The following is a 16,278-nucleotide window of genomic DNA, read 5'->3' as shown; positions in this document are numbered from 1 at the left end:
TTGTTAGACATCTAGGTGTTATTTGATATGTTGAATTTCATTTTACACTTATATTCTCAAAAATATTTTTGTTTCACAGAAGTATGTTACATCTGTATAATGTTCATAGACTGAGTTATTGACAAGCTTAGCATAGAACTTGAGTTTTCAGCTACAGATACAGTTATATGCTTTGAGTTATAGCACAGTTACTGGAACTCAACCTTAATAGCGGTAGGACTAGAATTTTTATACTATTATTGGAAATGTTATTTCATGATATCAACATTCAAAAGCACACGTACCAAAAATTTTATTACTTGTGTTATTTAGTTATAGTAGAAAATACGGATTTCAGAAACTTTAGATATAAATATACTTATTTTCTTTTCTTAGGAGCTCATTAACAGACATTTAATAACAATGGCTCAAGTTGATCAAGCAGATATGCCAGGTAAAATTTGAGTTGATTCATTCTTCCTTTTAAAGGATAAATCTTATATAGTCCTACATGATTTTTTTTTTTTTTTTTTTTTTTTTTTTAGTCTTAAACTACCTAATTACTATTTTATGAATATACTAGAGGCCTGGTGCACGAAATTCATGCACTCTGGGTGGAGGGGGGCAGTCCCTCAACCCAGTCTGTGCTGTCTTGCAATCCCAGAGCCCTTGGGGGATGTCTGACTGACTGCTTAGGCCTTCAGAGAGCAGGCCTAAGCTGTCAGTTGCACATCCTTAGCACTGCTGCGGAGGTGGGAGAGTTTCCTGCCACTACTGTGCTTGCCAGCCATGAGCCCGATTTCTGGCTGAGTGGCGCTCCCCCTGTGGGAGCACTCTGACCACTGGAGGGCAGCTCCTGCATTGAGCATTTGCCTCTTGGTGGTCAGTGTGCATCATAGCGACTGATCATTCCATCCTTCCATCAATTTGTGTATTAGTCTTTTATTATATAGGATTTATTTCAGATTCACTTAAGAAGTATTCCAGCATATCACAGATCATCTAGTTTATTTAAATTTATTCTACATGTGACAGTATTCTAGTTCACCAAAAATTTAGATTTAGAATTCATGGTGATTTATCTTACTATATATTAGTATATTATTGTCTTCTGATATTTGATAAAGTATAGGTTCTTAAGCAGAGAAGAAAGGTGTTTATTATTGCAACTACAGTGTGCTAGGCAGATGATTTAAATGCTTTTTCTTATAAAAATCCTGTGACATAGCCGAAACCAGTTTGGCTCAGTGATAGAGCGTCGGTCTGCGGACTGAAAGGTCCAGGGTTCGATTCCGGTCAAGGACATGTGCGTTGGTTGTGGGCGCATCCCCGGTGGGGGGTGTGCAAGAGGCAGCTGGTCGATGTTTCTCTCTCATTGACGTTCCTGGCTCTCTATCTCTCTCCCTTCCTCTCTGTAAAAAAATCAATAAAACATATATATTTTTTTTAAATCCTGTGACATAGATACTAATATCATCTCCATTAAAACATGTTTTTTGAATTGTATTGATTGAGAGAGAGAGAGAGAGAGAGAGAGAGAGAGAGAGAGAGAGAAAAGCATCAGTGTGAGAGCATAACATTGATAGCTGCCTCCTGCATGCCCCCTACTAGAGATTGAGCCTGCAACCTGGGCATGTGCCCTGATTGGAAATTGAATTGGCAACACTTTGCTGCATGGAATGACACCCAACCAATTAAGCTACTCTGGCCAGGGCTATAATCTCCATTTTACATATGAAGAAAACTGAAGTAGACAGGCATTTTCAGTAAATTGCCTTTAAGACCAGTGGCTAATAATTGGCTGGCAGAGTCAGGATTTAAACTTAGATTTTTCTGACTGTATAACAGTGTTTCTAAGGGAGCCATTAAAATCTCTTTCTGTAGCATATTTTCTTTATCGCAAGATTAAATATGGTATAGTTTCCTAAAACTTTACAAATAGTACAGTAGGAATACTTTTGCCACAAAGGTAATCTTGAAATACCTGGTTGTTACCAAGGATTGAATCTTGTCAATTATGGGTCTTTTTGACTGTTAGAGAATTAAAAGAAGTATGTCTGGCTGTTATGTCTTAAGACCGATCTTTCCAGCAACGAACTTATCTGTCATAACCTTTGAAGTGTTCAGGTAGGGATTTTCCTTAATTATTTAGCATTGCCTTTGAGGTCCTAGTGAGGGTAAAAGGGAAAAAGAAAACTAAATAGGATTATTCTAGTCTTTATGATTTAAGTCATGTGTAAGTCATATAATGATACATTAGATGTGATTTGAAAATTATAATAGAGTTTAGGAAATAGCTGTATATAAGATTAGTAAATGTCAGTTGCAATTCTATAAACTTGCAGCCACTGACTTCAAAAAATAACTACAAGAGAGGGTTTTTGTAGCTATTTGCAAGGATTTTAGAATATCAGTTCCTTTAAGTAAATACAATCAAAGATGTGTAAATTCTCATTGGGGGAAATTTATGAATATGTAGAATTAAATAAGGTAAATCAAGTTATGAAATACTTTATTCATGAATAGGAATACAAAATGACTTAGATGTCAATTTTTCGAAAGTGATCCATAGATTGGATATAATACTAGTCAAAGCATAAGAACTTGCTGGACCTGTGTGGCTCAGTGTTGAGTGTCAACTCATGCACCAAGATTCCTGGTCAAGGCACATGCCCAGGTTGCAGGCTCAATCCTGGTAGGGGGCATGCAGAAGGCAGCTGATCATTATTTCTCTCATCAATGCTTCTATCTCTTTCCCTCTCTCTTTCTCTCTCTATAAAAAAGGATCAGTAATTTTTTTTAAAGCTTAAGAAGTTTTTAAAATCAAAATATTTCTGACATCTAATTTGTGTCCTAACAATTTAATTGTTAAGGACTCAGTCCCACAAGATTATTCCAGGTGAAATGGGATACCCACACTACCTACATTTCTGTCTGGCCAACTACAAATGTGGGGCATTTTCATCACCCCCCTCAGAACAAGCTAAGTGGGAGAGATGAATTGTGCAAGGTATTTATGGAGGTGGAATGGGGAGCTGCCATGCCCTCTCTGAGTGTGTCATCCTCCTAGCACCTCATTGTGTTCACACAACTTGTAAGCTCTCTGAATCTTATCTTGCTATTTTAGGAGTTTTTAAGAAAATTTTATTTTCTGGGAATGATTTGTTTCTTTGGCTATTGGTAATGACTCAATCTCCAACCCTTTTCTCCCTCTCTAGACTTGAGGGGAAAGTAGGTATTGAAAGTTCCACATTTTAATCAAAGTTGGTGTCTGTCTGTCTGTCTGTCTGTCTATCTATCTATCTATCTATCTATTATGTTACAGTTCAGTAGAGCTTTTCATATCGTATCATAACATTCCTCTAAGAGAAAAGGGTCAAGACACTTTGAAGATTATATTGGGGGAGAGGAGGATTGGTTTACAACTATTGTAACTAACAATGTGGTAATGGCATTGGGTTTGACAAATTGATTAATGAAACAGACTGGGGAGAGCCCAGGCCCATTTTATGATAGAGGTTGCATATAAGTGGGAAAAGGAAGGCAAAAATGGTTATTTTTATGGTAAAAGATAAAATTGGACTACCTCAAATCACATAAAAAAATCAGCTCCAAGGGTTGCAGGTTCCTCATGCCAGTTGGGATATATGCAGGAGGCAACTGATTGATGTGGCTGTTACATTAGTGTTTCTCCTCTTTCCCTGTCCTCCCTCCTTTCCACTCTCTCTAAAATCAGTGGAAGACATATTCTCTAGAGAGGATTGTCAACAACAATAAAAAAAATAGCGTTGGAAGAAAATATATTACACAACTGACAAAGAATATAAAAAATACACAAATCAGTAAGAGCTTAAATAATCCAATAAAATAAATGACCAAATGATAGGAATAGGCAATTCAAGAAAGTAGAAATTCATGAATGAAAAATATAAGAACAGATACTCAATGTCACTGATGATTAGGTAAATACAAATAAAATACCATTTTGAAGTCTGATCAGATAAAGTATTAGGATTTGGATCCATAGGTTCTTCAGTACATTGCTATTGGTAGTGTAATGGTAAACTTGTTACCACTTTGGAAAACTAAAGTTGAATATCTGAGTTACTTAAGATCCAAATATTCTGCTCCTCGATATAGGAATACCTCTACACATTTTCAACCAGAAAATGTATAAAGTATCCATAACATTGCTGCTCACAATAGCAGAAATCTTGATTAATTCAAATGCCCATCTGAAGGACAAGGGATGAATTAACTGTGATAGTGTCAGTAGAATATTATATAGCAGTTAAAATGAAGAAATTATGCTGACATGCAGCAGTACAGAACAATGTGGTGGTTGTTTTTTTCCCTTTATTGGTTTTTAGAGGGAGGGAGGAAGGAAGAGGGAGAGAGAGATAGAAGCATCAATGATGAGGGAGAATCATTGATTGGTTCCCTCCTGCACACCTCCTACTGGGGATTGAGCCTGCAAGCTGGGCATGTGCCCTGACTAGAAATCAAACCAGTGACCTCTTGGTTCCTGGGTCAACTCTCAACCTCTGAGCCACACCAGCTGGGCAAATGTGTGTGTTTTTTAATCTTCACTGAAGATATGCTTTTATTAATTTTTAGAGAGAGAGAGGGAATGAGGAAGAGAAAGGAGAGAGGAAAGGAAAATAGAGGAACAGCAATGTGAGAGTGAAACATCAATTGGTTGCCTCCCATACTCACTGCGATGGTGGATCAAACCCACAACCATGTACCTTTTTGGTGTATGGAACGACACTCCAACTGAGCCACCTGGCCAGTCCAGAAGAATCCTTGTAATGTAATATTAAGTAAAAATTTGAGATTATATACAGTATAATAGCTTTATTTTATAAAGTTAACTAAAATGTATATATGTACTTGTATTTATGTACATGCATATATGATAAACTAGTGAGGAATGCATAAAGATGTAATAAAAAAGGGGCCCAGTGAATGTGGCTCAGTGGTTGAGAGAGACCCATGAATCAGGAGGTCACTGGTTCTGTTCCTGGTTGGGGCACATGCCTGGGTTGTGGGGCTTGATCCTAGTAGGGGGTGTGCTCTAAGCGGCTCATAAATATTTCTCATCTATGTTTCTATTTCTCTATTCTTCCTTCCTCTCTAAAGTCAGTAAAACATATTTAAAATATATATATAAAAAGGGAAGGCAGAGGAAAAGAAGGAAGTCAAAAGTTGGTAGAGAGAATCATTTAGATGTCAAGGTCTGTGCTTTTTTTCTGTGTGCCATGTTTGTAGATGCTTATTATATTAAGAATAAATAGCAGCAGGCCTTGCGAAGTCATGAACCAGCAATTTGAGTGTCACAAACTACAGATTATGGTTAATTCAGTTCTGTGCACTTGGGTTTAACCAGTGGGTTTGACTATTACTGCACTAATTCTGGTCTTCTTCATGTTTCATATTTACTATTAATATTTGTCTCATGTTCACTAATTTCCTAATCTGTTCATGCTGCCCTTTTTCTGCTCTGTTTCCATTCCATACATCATACTTCATCAAATTAGTACTTCTCAACTCTGAAGTCAATGTTTATTTTCTATAGATTAGTGATTCTCAAACAAGAATGGTTTTATCCCTAATGGATCATTTGGTACTGTCTGGAACATTTTTGAAGGGCTACAAGTGGTTGAGTTTAGGGATACTGCTGAACACCTTACAATGCACAAAACAATACCTGACAACAGATAATGATCTGGTCCAGTATGTCAGTAGTGCTGAGGTTCAGAAGCTCTGCCATAGGTTTGTTGCAGTGAATTGCAGTATCTTGGGTTCAACTTATCATCCTATATGTTCTTTGAGGGCAAGTAGGGTTGAACAAAGGAAATAAACTAAAATTTTAAAATATTATTTTATGGACCTGGGCCCCAGAGAAATATTGAGTATAAAATAAAGAATGTAGCTCTAAACTTCCAAGTTGATTTTCTTTAATTTTTTTTAATGCCTAACAGTGATTAAGGCAACCCTATTTTCTTTATCCATATTTAATTTTGTGCATTTGTTAAATTGAGCTATAAGTAAAGAACAGAACTATGACAGTGTTTCTATCTATTAGTGGAAACATTCAGTTTTAAAGATTAATATTAGGCCACATATGGTGATTTCAGGGTAGGCTGGGAAATGTTAAAAGATGTCTTCCTGGGGGGAAAAAAAGTAGTCATAATGTACAGATTTAAAAATAAACATGTATAAAAATTTTAAGTCATGAGGGAGCCAGTCATATAAGACATATTATAGATAAAGAATAATTAAGTGAATGTGCAAATTGGCTTTTTCAAGGGAGAGGAAGGAAGACATTTGAACCTTCACCAGACAGAACAGAATACATATGTCTGTAGACAAGAATTATTTTGCAGTGCTACCGGTTATCTATACCTTACAGAGGTGTAACATATCTTCCATAGACTCTAAATCAGACACTGGAAGGAGGGGTACCCTTTAAATAATTCATAGTTTTCTACTAAAGCACAATTGTTTTCCTCTGCACTATTTGGGATTCAGCTTGACGACCTTGGAAGCAGACAGAGGGATGAAAGAGTTAAGTATAATAAAAGCATACGATTTTTTAATTGATAGTGTCCCTCAAACAATCTCTTTGTCACACTGATGCTAGGAATACCACTGCTCGGCATAGTAAATTTCAAGTCCTTAGTACAGCATTTAAATTTCCCTCTGATGTAATTCCAACATAAATATCTCTCAGGTTTATATTCACTCTGCCTCTCCTCTGTGGTACCTCATTATTTCTGCCACATAATATTTCAGCATTGTGGACACCTGGACACATTCATACCTTGTTTGTTGTTGTTTCATTTACTCCCGTAGCATAAAACACTCCATTTGTTTTAGCTCATTGGTTTGTAGTTAGCATGCCAAATCAGCTATAAGATCTTTCCTAATATCCATGAGAATGGCTTACTTCTCTGTGTTTCCAAACATAATAGTTCTCAAAGTATGGTCCTCTGACCACCTGCAGAATCCTTTCATTATCATCTGGGAGTTTATTAGAATTGTAAATTCTTGGGCCCTATTTTTGACCAGTTGAGTAAAGGTTTTTACAAGATTTGGAAGGGTGCTAAAGTTGAAGAACCAGTAGCATGATGAATTGCACTTTTTAAATAGCTATTTTGCTTTGTATTTTATATCAATCTTTAAGCCTCTTGATAAGAACCCATATTTCATTAATATGGGTTCACTAATGCATAGTAGATACTCAATACATCTTTACTAACTTGAAATTAATTCCCTGATGAAATAGCTAGAAAATAAAATTTATTTCTCATTTGTTTGTGGAAATTATATCTGATGGTTCAACTAAATAATAAATGGGCAAAAGTTATAGCTATGTTCATTTGTGTATATACTTCCTCTTCTGCTGCCTTTATTTCAGTAGAACTTGCCACTTGACTTGGTTTGAAAGTTACATTGAATCGATGTTTTGTAATATGGCCAAAATGCCATGCAGTAGTTAAGAGCACAAAACTTTAGAATCAGAGTCTTAGGTTTGCTTCCTTACTCCCTCCCTAGAGGGGTAAATCCTTGTTCTCCTTATTTATGAAGTAGGCAATTCTATTTCATAGAATTGATTCGAGAACTAAGAGTTAATGAGTGTGGCAAAGGCAGAGAAGTCCTTTAAAAAAAAAATATATATATATATATATATATATATATATATATATATATATATAAATATGTGTGTGTATATATGTATATGTATATATATGTATATGTATGTATGTATGTATGTATGTATGTCAGAGAGAAAGGGAGAGGGAAAGAGAGATGGAAACATCAGTGATGACAGAGAATCATTGATTGGCTGCCTCCTGCATGTCCCCTAATGGGGATCAAGCCCCAAACCCAGGCATGTGCTCTTGACTGTAATCAAACCTGGGATCCTTCAGTCCGCAGACTGATGCTCCATCCACTGAGCCAAACCAGCAAGGGCAGAGGTCCTTTTGATCTGTAATTAGAGTTTTCTTAATAGGGTTTCACCTGGATTACTTAGAAGTTATAGGTAAAACATTATTAGTTGTTTTGTTTGTTAGATTTTTAAAATGAGATTTATTGCCTTGTTTCAAAATAATGTTAAACATGTTTGTTGTAAAAAGTTCAGCAAATACAGAATAGTGTAAAAGAGAGGAGAAAATCCTCCCACTTAGTGATTACCATTGTTAAAGTTTCAATGTGTTCCTTACTAGATGTTTTTCTATGATATTCTGCATGTTCACTCATCTGCTTTTCAATTGAGATATGGTGACCATTCCTAAGTCATTCAAGACATTTCACCAATGGAAGCTGTCCAGTTGACAAATACAGTTGATTGTATTTAAAGCATTAAAAACTATTTCCCTTTTTGGATTGTAAAACTAATACATATTTGTAGATAATGGGGAGCAATAGAAGGGAAAATAAATTACATATGCTCTATAGGGAAACCAACCACTGAGTTTATTTTCATGTTTAGCTTCTTAGTCTTTATAAGAAACAACAAATTGGAATTCAAGATAAATCATTTGAACGCCTAACAGTATCACAAGCAAATTCCATTACAATATATATCTTTAAACATCATTTTTCTGTCTTTGAGGAATGTGGCAGGCATAGTGATAAAGTTGTTCTAGTTTTCTTTTATGTTTTACTAGGGATTAAAACTATGTTATTCCACTGAATGGTTGGAGAGTTTTGAAAAAGATTGCCATATACACATGGACATACTAGAAAGATACACTCTTCAATTCAGTGTTACTTTTGAATTTCTTTATGCTTTAAAAACAAGAATTTATAGCTTAATGCCACTGTCTAAATATATTTAGTACAGAAATACATGTTTAAAGAAACAAAATCTACCTTGATTTTTATTCATCATCAGAATCAGTAATGTTTACTATTTCTAAGTTGTTTGTGATATTTGTTGTATTATGCTATAAAATAAATATTTTGAATATATAAATTTAGTTCTATGTTGTTTTATAATGACTATTTTTATTGATAATGAAACCAGTTTTATGTAATTATTGTTAATGTTCAAAGTATGTTTTTATTACTTTGTTAGTTATTTAAAGTAGGTTTGATTTCTTCTTTATCACTGAGAGATTTATGAATATCTGCAAGTTGTCATCTGTTTTCCTATGAATTACTCTAGCATTCCCTGCAGAAGTTGACAGCTATCATAGCCTATTCCCTCTAGAACCACTGCCACCACCCAACCGAATACAAAAATCAAGTAATTTTGGCTACATTACATCTTGCTATAAAGCCATGAATAGCAAAGATGATCTGCCATATTGCCTTCGGAGGATACATGGTAAGGAAGATAAATTATCCTCTCTTAGAAGCATATTAGTGAGTCTTAAGATTATTCAAACATTCCTGAATACATTTATTTATTTAATATACTAGAGGCCCAGTGCATGAAATTTGTATATGGGGATGGGGAGTCCCTCAGCTCGGCCTGCACCCTCTCCAAACTGGGACCCCTTGAGGAATGTAGGAATGTCCGATTGCCTCTTGAAATCTGGAACCATTGGCTCCTAACTGATCGCCTGCCTGCCTGCCTGATTGCCCCTAACCACATCTGCCTGCATGCCTGATGCCCCTAAACTGCTCCCTTATTGGCTTGATCATTCCTAGCTGCTCTCCTCCTGGCCTAATCACCCCTAACTGCCTCTGCCTTGCCCTGCACCTGGGACCCAGGATTCCCTCCTCTGCTGGTCACTGGCACCCGGGACCTGGGCCAGCTTCACCCGTGCCGGCTACAGCCGCAGGGGACCAAGTGATGGGTGGCTTGTCCCTCTCCCGGACCACAGCCTGGCTGGTCCCCATTCCTCTCTCCCAGTGTTGAGTGTCTAAGCCCATTATTGTGTAATGGCGTGACAGCATGATGGCCATTTGCATATTAGCTCTTTATTATATAGGATTATCTAGCATTAATTTAAAGGATAATAAGTAATTTTATTATTTCATTCAGCAATTAGTACTTATAGTAATGTATAGCATGTTTTTTTCTCTCCCCATCTAAGGAAAGATGTCATTGACAGTTAAGTAAAAATTTTCTTTTTTAGGTTTTCGTCTTGTTAACACAAAGTGCATGGTGTTGGTTGATATGTGGAAAAAAATTCAGCACTCGAATATTGTAACCTTGCGTGAGGTATTTACCACTAAAGCATTTGCAGAGCCTTGTGAGTAATTTGCAATTGTTTTCTGCTTATAAGCCTCACTGTTTAAAGCCAGATTGCAGTAAAGAACATTTGTATTTTATTTTTAAGCTCTTGTGTTTGCATATGATTTCCATGCTGGAGGAGAAACTATGATGAGCAGACACTTTAATGACCCCAATGCTGATGCCTATTTCACAAAGAGAAAGTGGGGTAAGGAAAATATACAAGCAAGCTGTATGTTGACAAATGCTTTTGCTCTGTGTGCAAGTGGTTTGTATTTTAAAATACATGTGTATTTATCCCTGTTGTCATTCCGCTTAATGACCCTATTGCATTTTAAAAAGAAATGAGGTCAATCTGTAACCAAGTTAGGAGATAATGTATTATTATGTGTATAGGCCGAGATGAAAATGGTGTGAAAGACTGCTGTAGATATCTGAAATTTAAATAACTGAGAATATGATAGTTTTATCCAATTAACAGTTTTTTTTTTTTTTCTTTTAAAAACAATGATTTCTGAGTAGAGATGATTTGGAAAATTCAGTAAATTGTAAAATAATCCCCATAGCTTCACCACTCAAAAACACAACCATTATTACTTTCCAGCCTTGGTGTTTTATTTTGGTTTGTTCGGTTTCTCTTTGCATTGTTTTTATTTGATATCATATTGCATTTTCCATTTATTGTAAGTCTTTCTCCCTTAATTTTTATATTTTCTGAGTATAATTTAATGACTCCCCTAGAGTATAATGGGACTATGTATCATTTATGAAATTATTTTCTTAAATTATTTTGTTTCAAGGTGTAGGATTCTATGTTCTTAAGGAACTAGTCTTCAAAATAAATTTTCAGGTAACTTTTACTGAAGTGGGGAATATTTTTTTTTGTGTGCCATTTTTCAATAATATTGCAAAGAACCAAAATATTTTAATTATATTCTGAAAATGTTTATTTAAGGATAAATTGTTTCAAAGTAACATTTTGAGATGTCTGTTAATTTATATAGTTGGGTAAGGAAAGATATGGTTCATTTTCTTGTTTGGTGATAGGAAAGAAGTGTGGTATTCTTTACCGTGATTTTTAATACTTTGAAGATTTTCTTAAATGCATACTGAGAGAAACTAAGGAGGGAGAAAGACTTGAGTCCACATGACAGTATATTTTGCATTTTGATTCCATTAAGGATTCATTATGAATAAAAATATGTTTCTTCTCTTTACTTTAACCTGCTGACAGTTACAAGAAGAAATCTGTGGTTACATGGCTGTTTCACATTAAAAATCTGGTCGAATAGTGTGGTCATTCCCCCCCCCCCCCCCTTTTGCCATGTCATCTGTAGACACAATTTTGTTGAAGGGGATGTGGTATGACTTTTTCTATAGATGAACATAGCTGTAGTTGTTCAAGTTTATTTTAGTAATACCACCTGTGAAATGACTGTTGGCTATAATTTATAGCTGGGTTTCTCAACATCAGTCCTGTTGACGTCTGGAGCTAAATAGTTATTTTCATAGGGGCCATCCTGTACATTGCAGGATGTTCAGCAGCAGCCCTGGCCTCTACCCACTAGATGCTACTAGCAACCCCCAACTGCAGTAGTGTTACCAAAAATATCTCCAGAAATTGCCTATGTCTCTTAGGGTGAGCAAAATTGCCCCCAGTTGAGAACCACTGATTCGTTCTACTTCTTTCCAGTTTTAAAAGAAATCTTAATCTGTTTTTGGTGTTGATTGATTATTTGATACTAGAGGCCTGGTGAATGACATTAATACCTGGGGAGGAGTATCCCCCTCAGCTCAGCCTGCGCCATCTTGGGGAATGTCCCCCGAGGGGTCCTCAGCGCTGTCGTGGAGGCAGGAGAAGCTCCCGCCACCACTGCTGCGCTCGCCAGCCAGAAGCCAGGCTCATGCTTTTTAGCGCTGCCTTAGAGATGGCCCGTACCTGCCATGAGCCCGGTTTCTGGCTGAGCGGTGCTCCCCTGGTGGGAGTGCATAGACCACCAGGGGCAGCTCCTGCATTGAGCATCTGCTCCCTGATGTTCACATCATAGTTCTGCCTTTCAGTCGATTTGCATATTAGGATTTTATTATATAGGATGTTTACATTTTTGCAAGAGTCAGTCCTTTTTTTTAATATTTCAAAGTATTGTTTGAATGGTAATAATATCCCTAAATGTACCATGTATACTTTAATTTACAGCAACTTCTTTTTTTAAAAATATATTTTATTGATTTTTTACAGAGAGGAATGGAGAGAGATAGAGAGCCAGAAATGTCGATGGGAGAGAAACATCGACCAGCTGCCTCCTGCACACCCCCCACCGGGGATGTGCTGTAACCAATGTATATGCCCTTGACGGGAATCGAACCTGGGACCCTTCAGTCCACAGACCGAAGCTCTACCACCAAGCCAAACCGGCTTCGGCAATTTACAACAACTTCTATTACAAGGCAGTCCTCTGTTTTCCCATTGTGAATATATTTTTAAAAAATTTTATTGTTAAAGAGTACTAAAGAGCCGAAACCGGTTTGGCTCAGTGGATAGAGCATTGGCCTGCGGACTGAAGGGTCCCAGGTTCGATTCCGGTCAAGGGCATGTACATTGGTTACAGCACATCCCCGGTGGGGGGTGTGCAGAAGGCAGCTGGTCAATGTATCTTTCTCTTCGATGTTTCTAGCTCTCTATCTCTCTCCCTTCCTCTCTGTGAAAAATCAATAAAATATATATATAAAAAAGAAAGTACTAAAGATGTTCCACTTTCTATTCCTCCTTTGCCCCCTTTCACCTGGATCCCACCTCATACCAGATGTTAACCATCTGTGTCCATGGATAATACTTATATGCATATAAGTTCTTTGGTTAATCTCTTCCCACTCTTTTCTCCCCTTCCCTCTGAGAGTCATCAATTTGTCCTAGGTTTCCATGCTTCCGATTCTATTTTATTAATAATTTTATTTTGTTCTTTGATTTTTAGATTCAATTATTGATAGAACTGTATATACTGGCATTTTATGTTCATACTTTTTATCTTTTTTTCTTCTTAAAGAAGACCCTTTAACATTTCATGTACTGGTTTGGTGGTGGTGAACTCCTTTAGCTTTTTCTTGTCTGTGTAGCTCTTTATCTGACATTTAGTTCTAAATGATAGCTTTGCAGGATAGAGTAATCTTGGTTTTAGGTCCTTGCTTTTCATCACTTTGAGTATTTCTTACCACTCCTTTCTGGCCTGCAAAATTTCTGTTGAGAAATCAGTTGTATGGGTGCTCTCTTATAGGTAACTAACTGCTTTTCTCTTGTTACATTTAAGATTCTCCTTTGTTTTACTTATAATTTATCTTGGTGTGGACCTCTTTGGGTTCCTTTTGTTTGGAATTCTTTGCACTTCCTGGACTTACATATGTATTTCTTTTACCAGGTAAGGAAAGTTTTCTATAATTATTACTATTTTAAAATATATTTTATTGATTTTTTACAGAGAGGAAGAGAGAAGGATAGAGAGTTGAAACATTGATGAGAGAGAATCATCAATCAGCTGCCTCTTGCACACCCCCTACTGGGGATGTGCCCACAACCAAGGTACATGTCCTTGACCAAATCGAACCTGGGACCTTTCAGTCCGCAGACCAACGTTCTATCCACTGAGCCAAACCAGTTTTGTCAATAATTAATTTTTCAAATAGGTTTCCAATTTCTTCTTCCAGCACCCCCATGATAAAATGTTGGTACACTTGAAATTGTCCCAGAGGCTCCTTACACTATCTTCATATTTTTGGAATCTTTTTTTCTTTTAGCTGTTCACTGATTCGATTCTTGGTGCCCTCTATGGTTGATTCCCTGTAAATGATTCATTTCCATTAGTGTATCCTTCTTTTTTGTCATTGATATTCCTCACTACGTTTCTTGGAGGTCTCACTGAGCTCCTTGAACATCTTTATAACCATTGTTTTGAACTCTGTATCTGGTAGTTTGCTTGCTTCCATTTCATTTAGTTCTTTTTCTGGCAATTTCTTCTGTTATTTGTGACATGTTTCTTTGCATTTTGACTGCTTCCCTGTGTTTGTTTCTATGTATTAGGTAGAGCTGCTATGTCTCCTGGAATTGGTAGAGTGGCCTTATATAGTAGATGTCCTATAGGGCCCAGGGGCTCAGCCTTCCGAGGTACTTGTGCTGGGCACTCCAGGTGCACCCCTATATGAGCTGTTAGGGCACATGCAGGAGACAACTGATTGCACTGTCTTATTGTAATTGAGCCTTGATTATGTTGGCATCACTGGAAGGGATTAACCCTGAGGTCAAACGTCTGTGAGGATCAGCTGCTACTACAGGGGAAGAGCTGCTGTGTAGGAGAGACCCCTATGGTCTAAAATTTGCTTCAGTGGGGCTTTGGTGCTCAGAGTCTGCCCCTTGAGTATGTTGTTTGTGGATGTGGTAGGGTTATAATCTGGCTTGGTCTAAAGCACTTGTGTCAAACACAAGGCCCGCGGGCCAAATCCAGCCCGCCAGGCCTTGCAATGTGGCCCGCACCGCGCTGTCATCACTGCACTCCGCTGTCAGTTTATGACATTGTCAGTTTATGACTGTTCAGTAAACCATTCGGCCCGCGATTTAGGCTGGATTTTAGATTTTGGCCCCTTCTCTGATTGAGTTCGACACCCCTAGAAGCTAACCACTGGGTGTACTGGCTCTTCGGCTTCCTGGGAGGTGCAGTCAGCTACTGCCTGTGGCCTGCCTGGGGCCATCCTGCATGATGTATAGAGCAATCTGAAGATGGCTGCTATTTGTGTTGGGCTTGGAGGTACCCAGTAGTGGCCAAGCTGTGAACTAAGGCAGGCTGCTGCAGGTGCTGGGCCTGGGGGTACATGTTATGAGGTGTGGAGCATACTGAGTCCAGCTGCTGCTTGTTTGAGAGATTTTTAGGCAAGTATGTAGCCTGAAATAGAACAGGCCACTCATTTGGGAAAACCACTGCAAACAGCTTCGGTGGGATAGGGTCTCAGGGAATCACCTGGCTGAGGTGAACAATGTGGACCAGGTTAATGGATGCCTGATGGTTGGCTCAGTGGCAGGGAGGTCTTGGCAAAGAAAAAGGAACAATGACCTCTGCTATCACTTTAAAAAAAAATGCTTTTATTGATATTTAGAGAGAGAGAGAGAGAGATAGAAACGTTGATGAGAGAGAAACTTCACTGACTGACTGCCTCCTGCATGGCCCCTACTGGGATCAAGCCCGCAACCAAAGCATGTGACCTGATGGTTCCTGGGTCGATGCTCAACCACTGAGCCACAACGGCAGATCTCTGTCAATACTTTTGTTTGGGAGAAAGTTGACCCCCCAGTTCTTGCTCTGATATCATACAATTTAGCTCCCCCTCCCCTATATGTCCCTGGATCCTTCCAATCTACTGCTCTAGTGCTGAAGCTTAGGAGGAGTGGAGGGACTCTGGCAGCCTTTGTGTCACTCAGCCATAATACCCGCAGATTTTTACAGCCTGAAATTACTAGGACTTACTTCCTGGCACTGGATCCCTGGCCTGAGTAGGGCTGGAACCCTTGATCCTTAGGGGTGTACTTCCACAGACAAGATATCCCTCTGGATTAAAATAATGCCACACATGGATGTTAGACTAACCTATTCCACATCTCTGCCCCTCCTACCAGTCTCAATGTGGCTTCTTTAATTTTCTAGTGGTAGGACTTAGCTTCAGTCAGATTTCAGGTGGCTCTGAATCGTGATTGTTCTGTCGTTTAGTTGTAAGTTTGATGTTATTATAGGATGAGGCAAGTACTGTGTTTACCTGTTCCACCACCTTTACTCTCCCCCGCCAAGCTCCAATGTGAATATTAAAAAAATAAAATAAAGGCCAATGTTTGTATAAACTTGTAGAGACATAGACGGAAGTCTAATGTTTTCTTATACTTTTTAATTTATTAATTAGCATGAAAAACTGCATATTGATGGAATATGCTAATTTAGAAAATGGTAATAATACCATACCATATAGGAGTTGTGATTAGAAGTTTAAAATGAGGATATATAACTAGACAGTATCTGGAACATAGTAAGGACTTATTCTATATATTAAAAGCCCAATATGCTAAATGCCCA

At 37.7% G+C, this 16,278-nt stretch overlaps 1 protein-coding gene across 4 annotated transcripts in view; it reads left to right on the top strand.

The window, feature by feature from the left end:
- PAN3 (poly(A) specific ribonuclease subunit PAN3) overlaps nt 1-16,278 on the top strand; it is a 168,170-nt gene that overhangs the window by 126,690 nt on the left and 25,202 nt on the right. For all 4 annotated transcript variants that reach the window (XM_084878683.1, XM_084878682.1, XM_084878681.1 and 1 more), the window contains 4 exons: nt 376-433; nt 9,158-9,319; nt 10,077-10,193; nt 10,281-10,382. In XM_084878683.1, the coding sequence (XP_084734809.1) occupies nt 376-433; nt 9,158-9,319; nt 10,077-10,193; nt 10,281-10,382 (439 nt within the window). The remainder of the gene's footprint in view (nt 1-375; nt 434-9,157; nt 9,320-10,076; nt 10,194-10,280; nt 10,383-16,278) is intronic.

Source organism: Pipistrellus hanaki (assembly GCF_964339955.1).
Source record: "Pipistrellus hanaki genome assembly, chromosome: 3".
In the NCBI taxonomy this organism is placed as follows: domain Eukaryota; kingdom Metazoa; phylum Chordata; class Mammalia; order Chiroptera; family Vespertilionidae; genus Pipistrellus; species Pipistrellus hanaki.
Note: the sequence above shows the minus strand (reverse complement) of the source record. Positions and strands in the feature narration are given on the sequence as shown.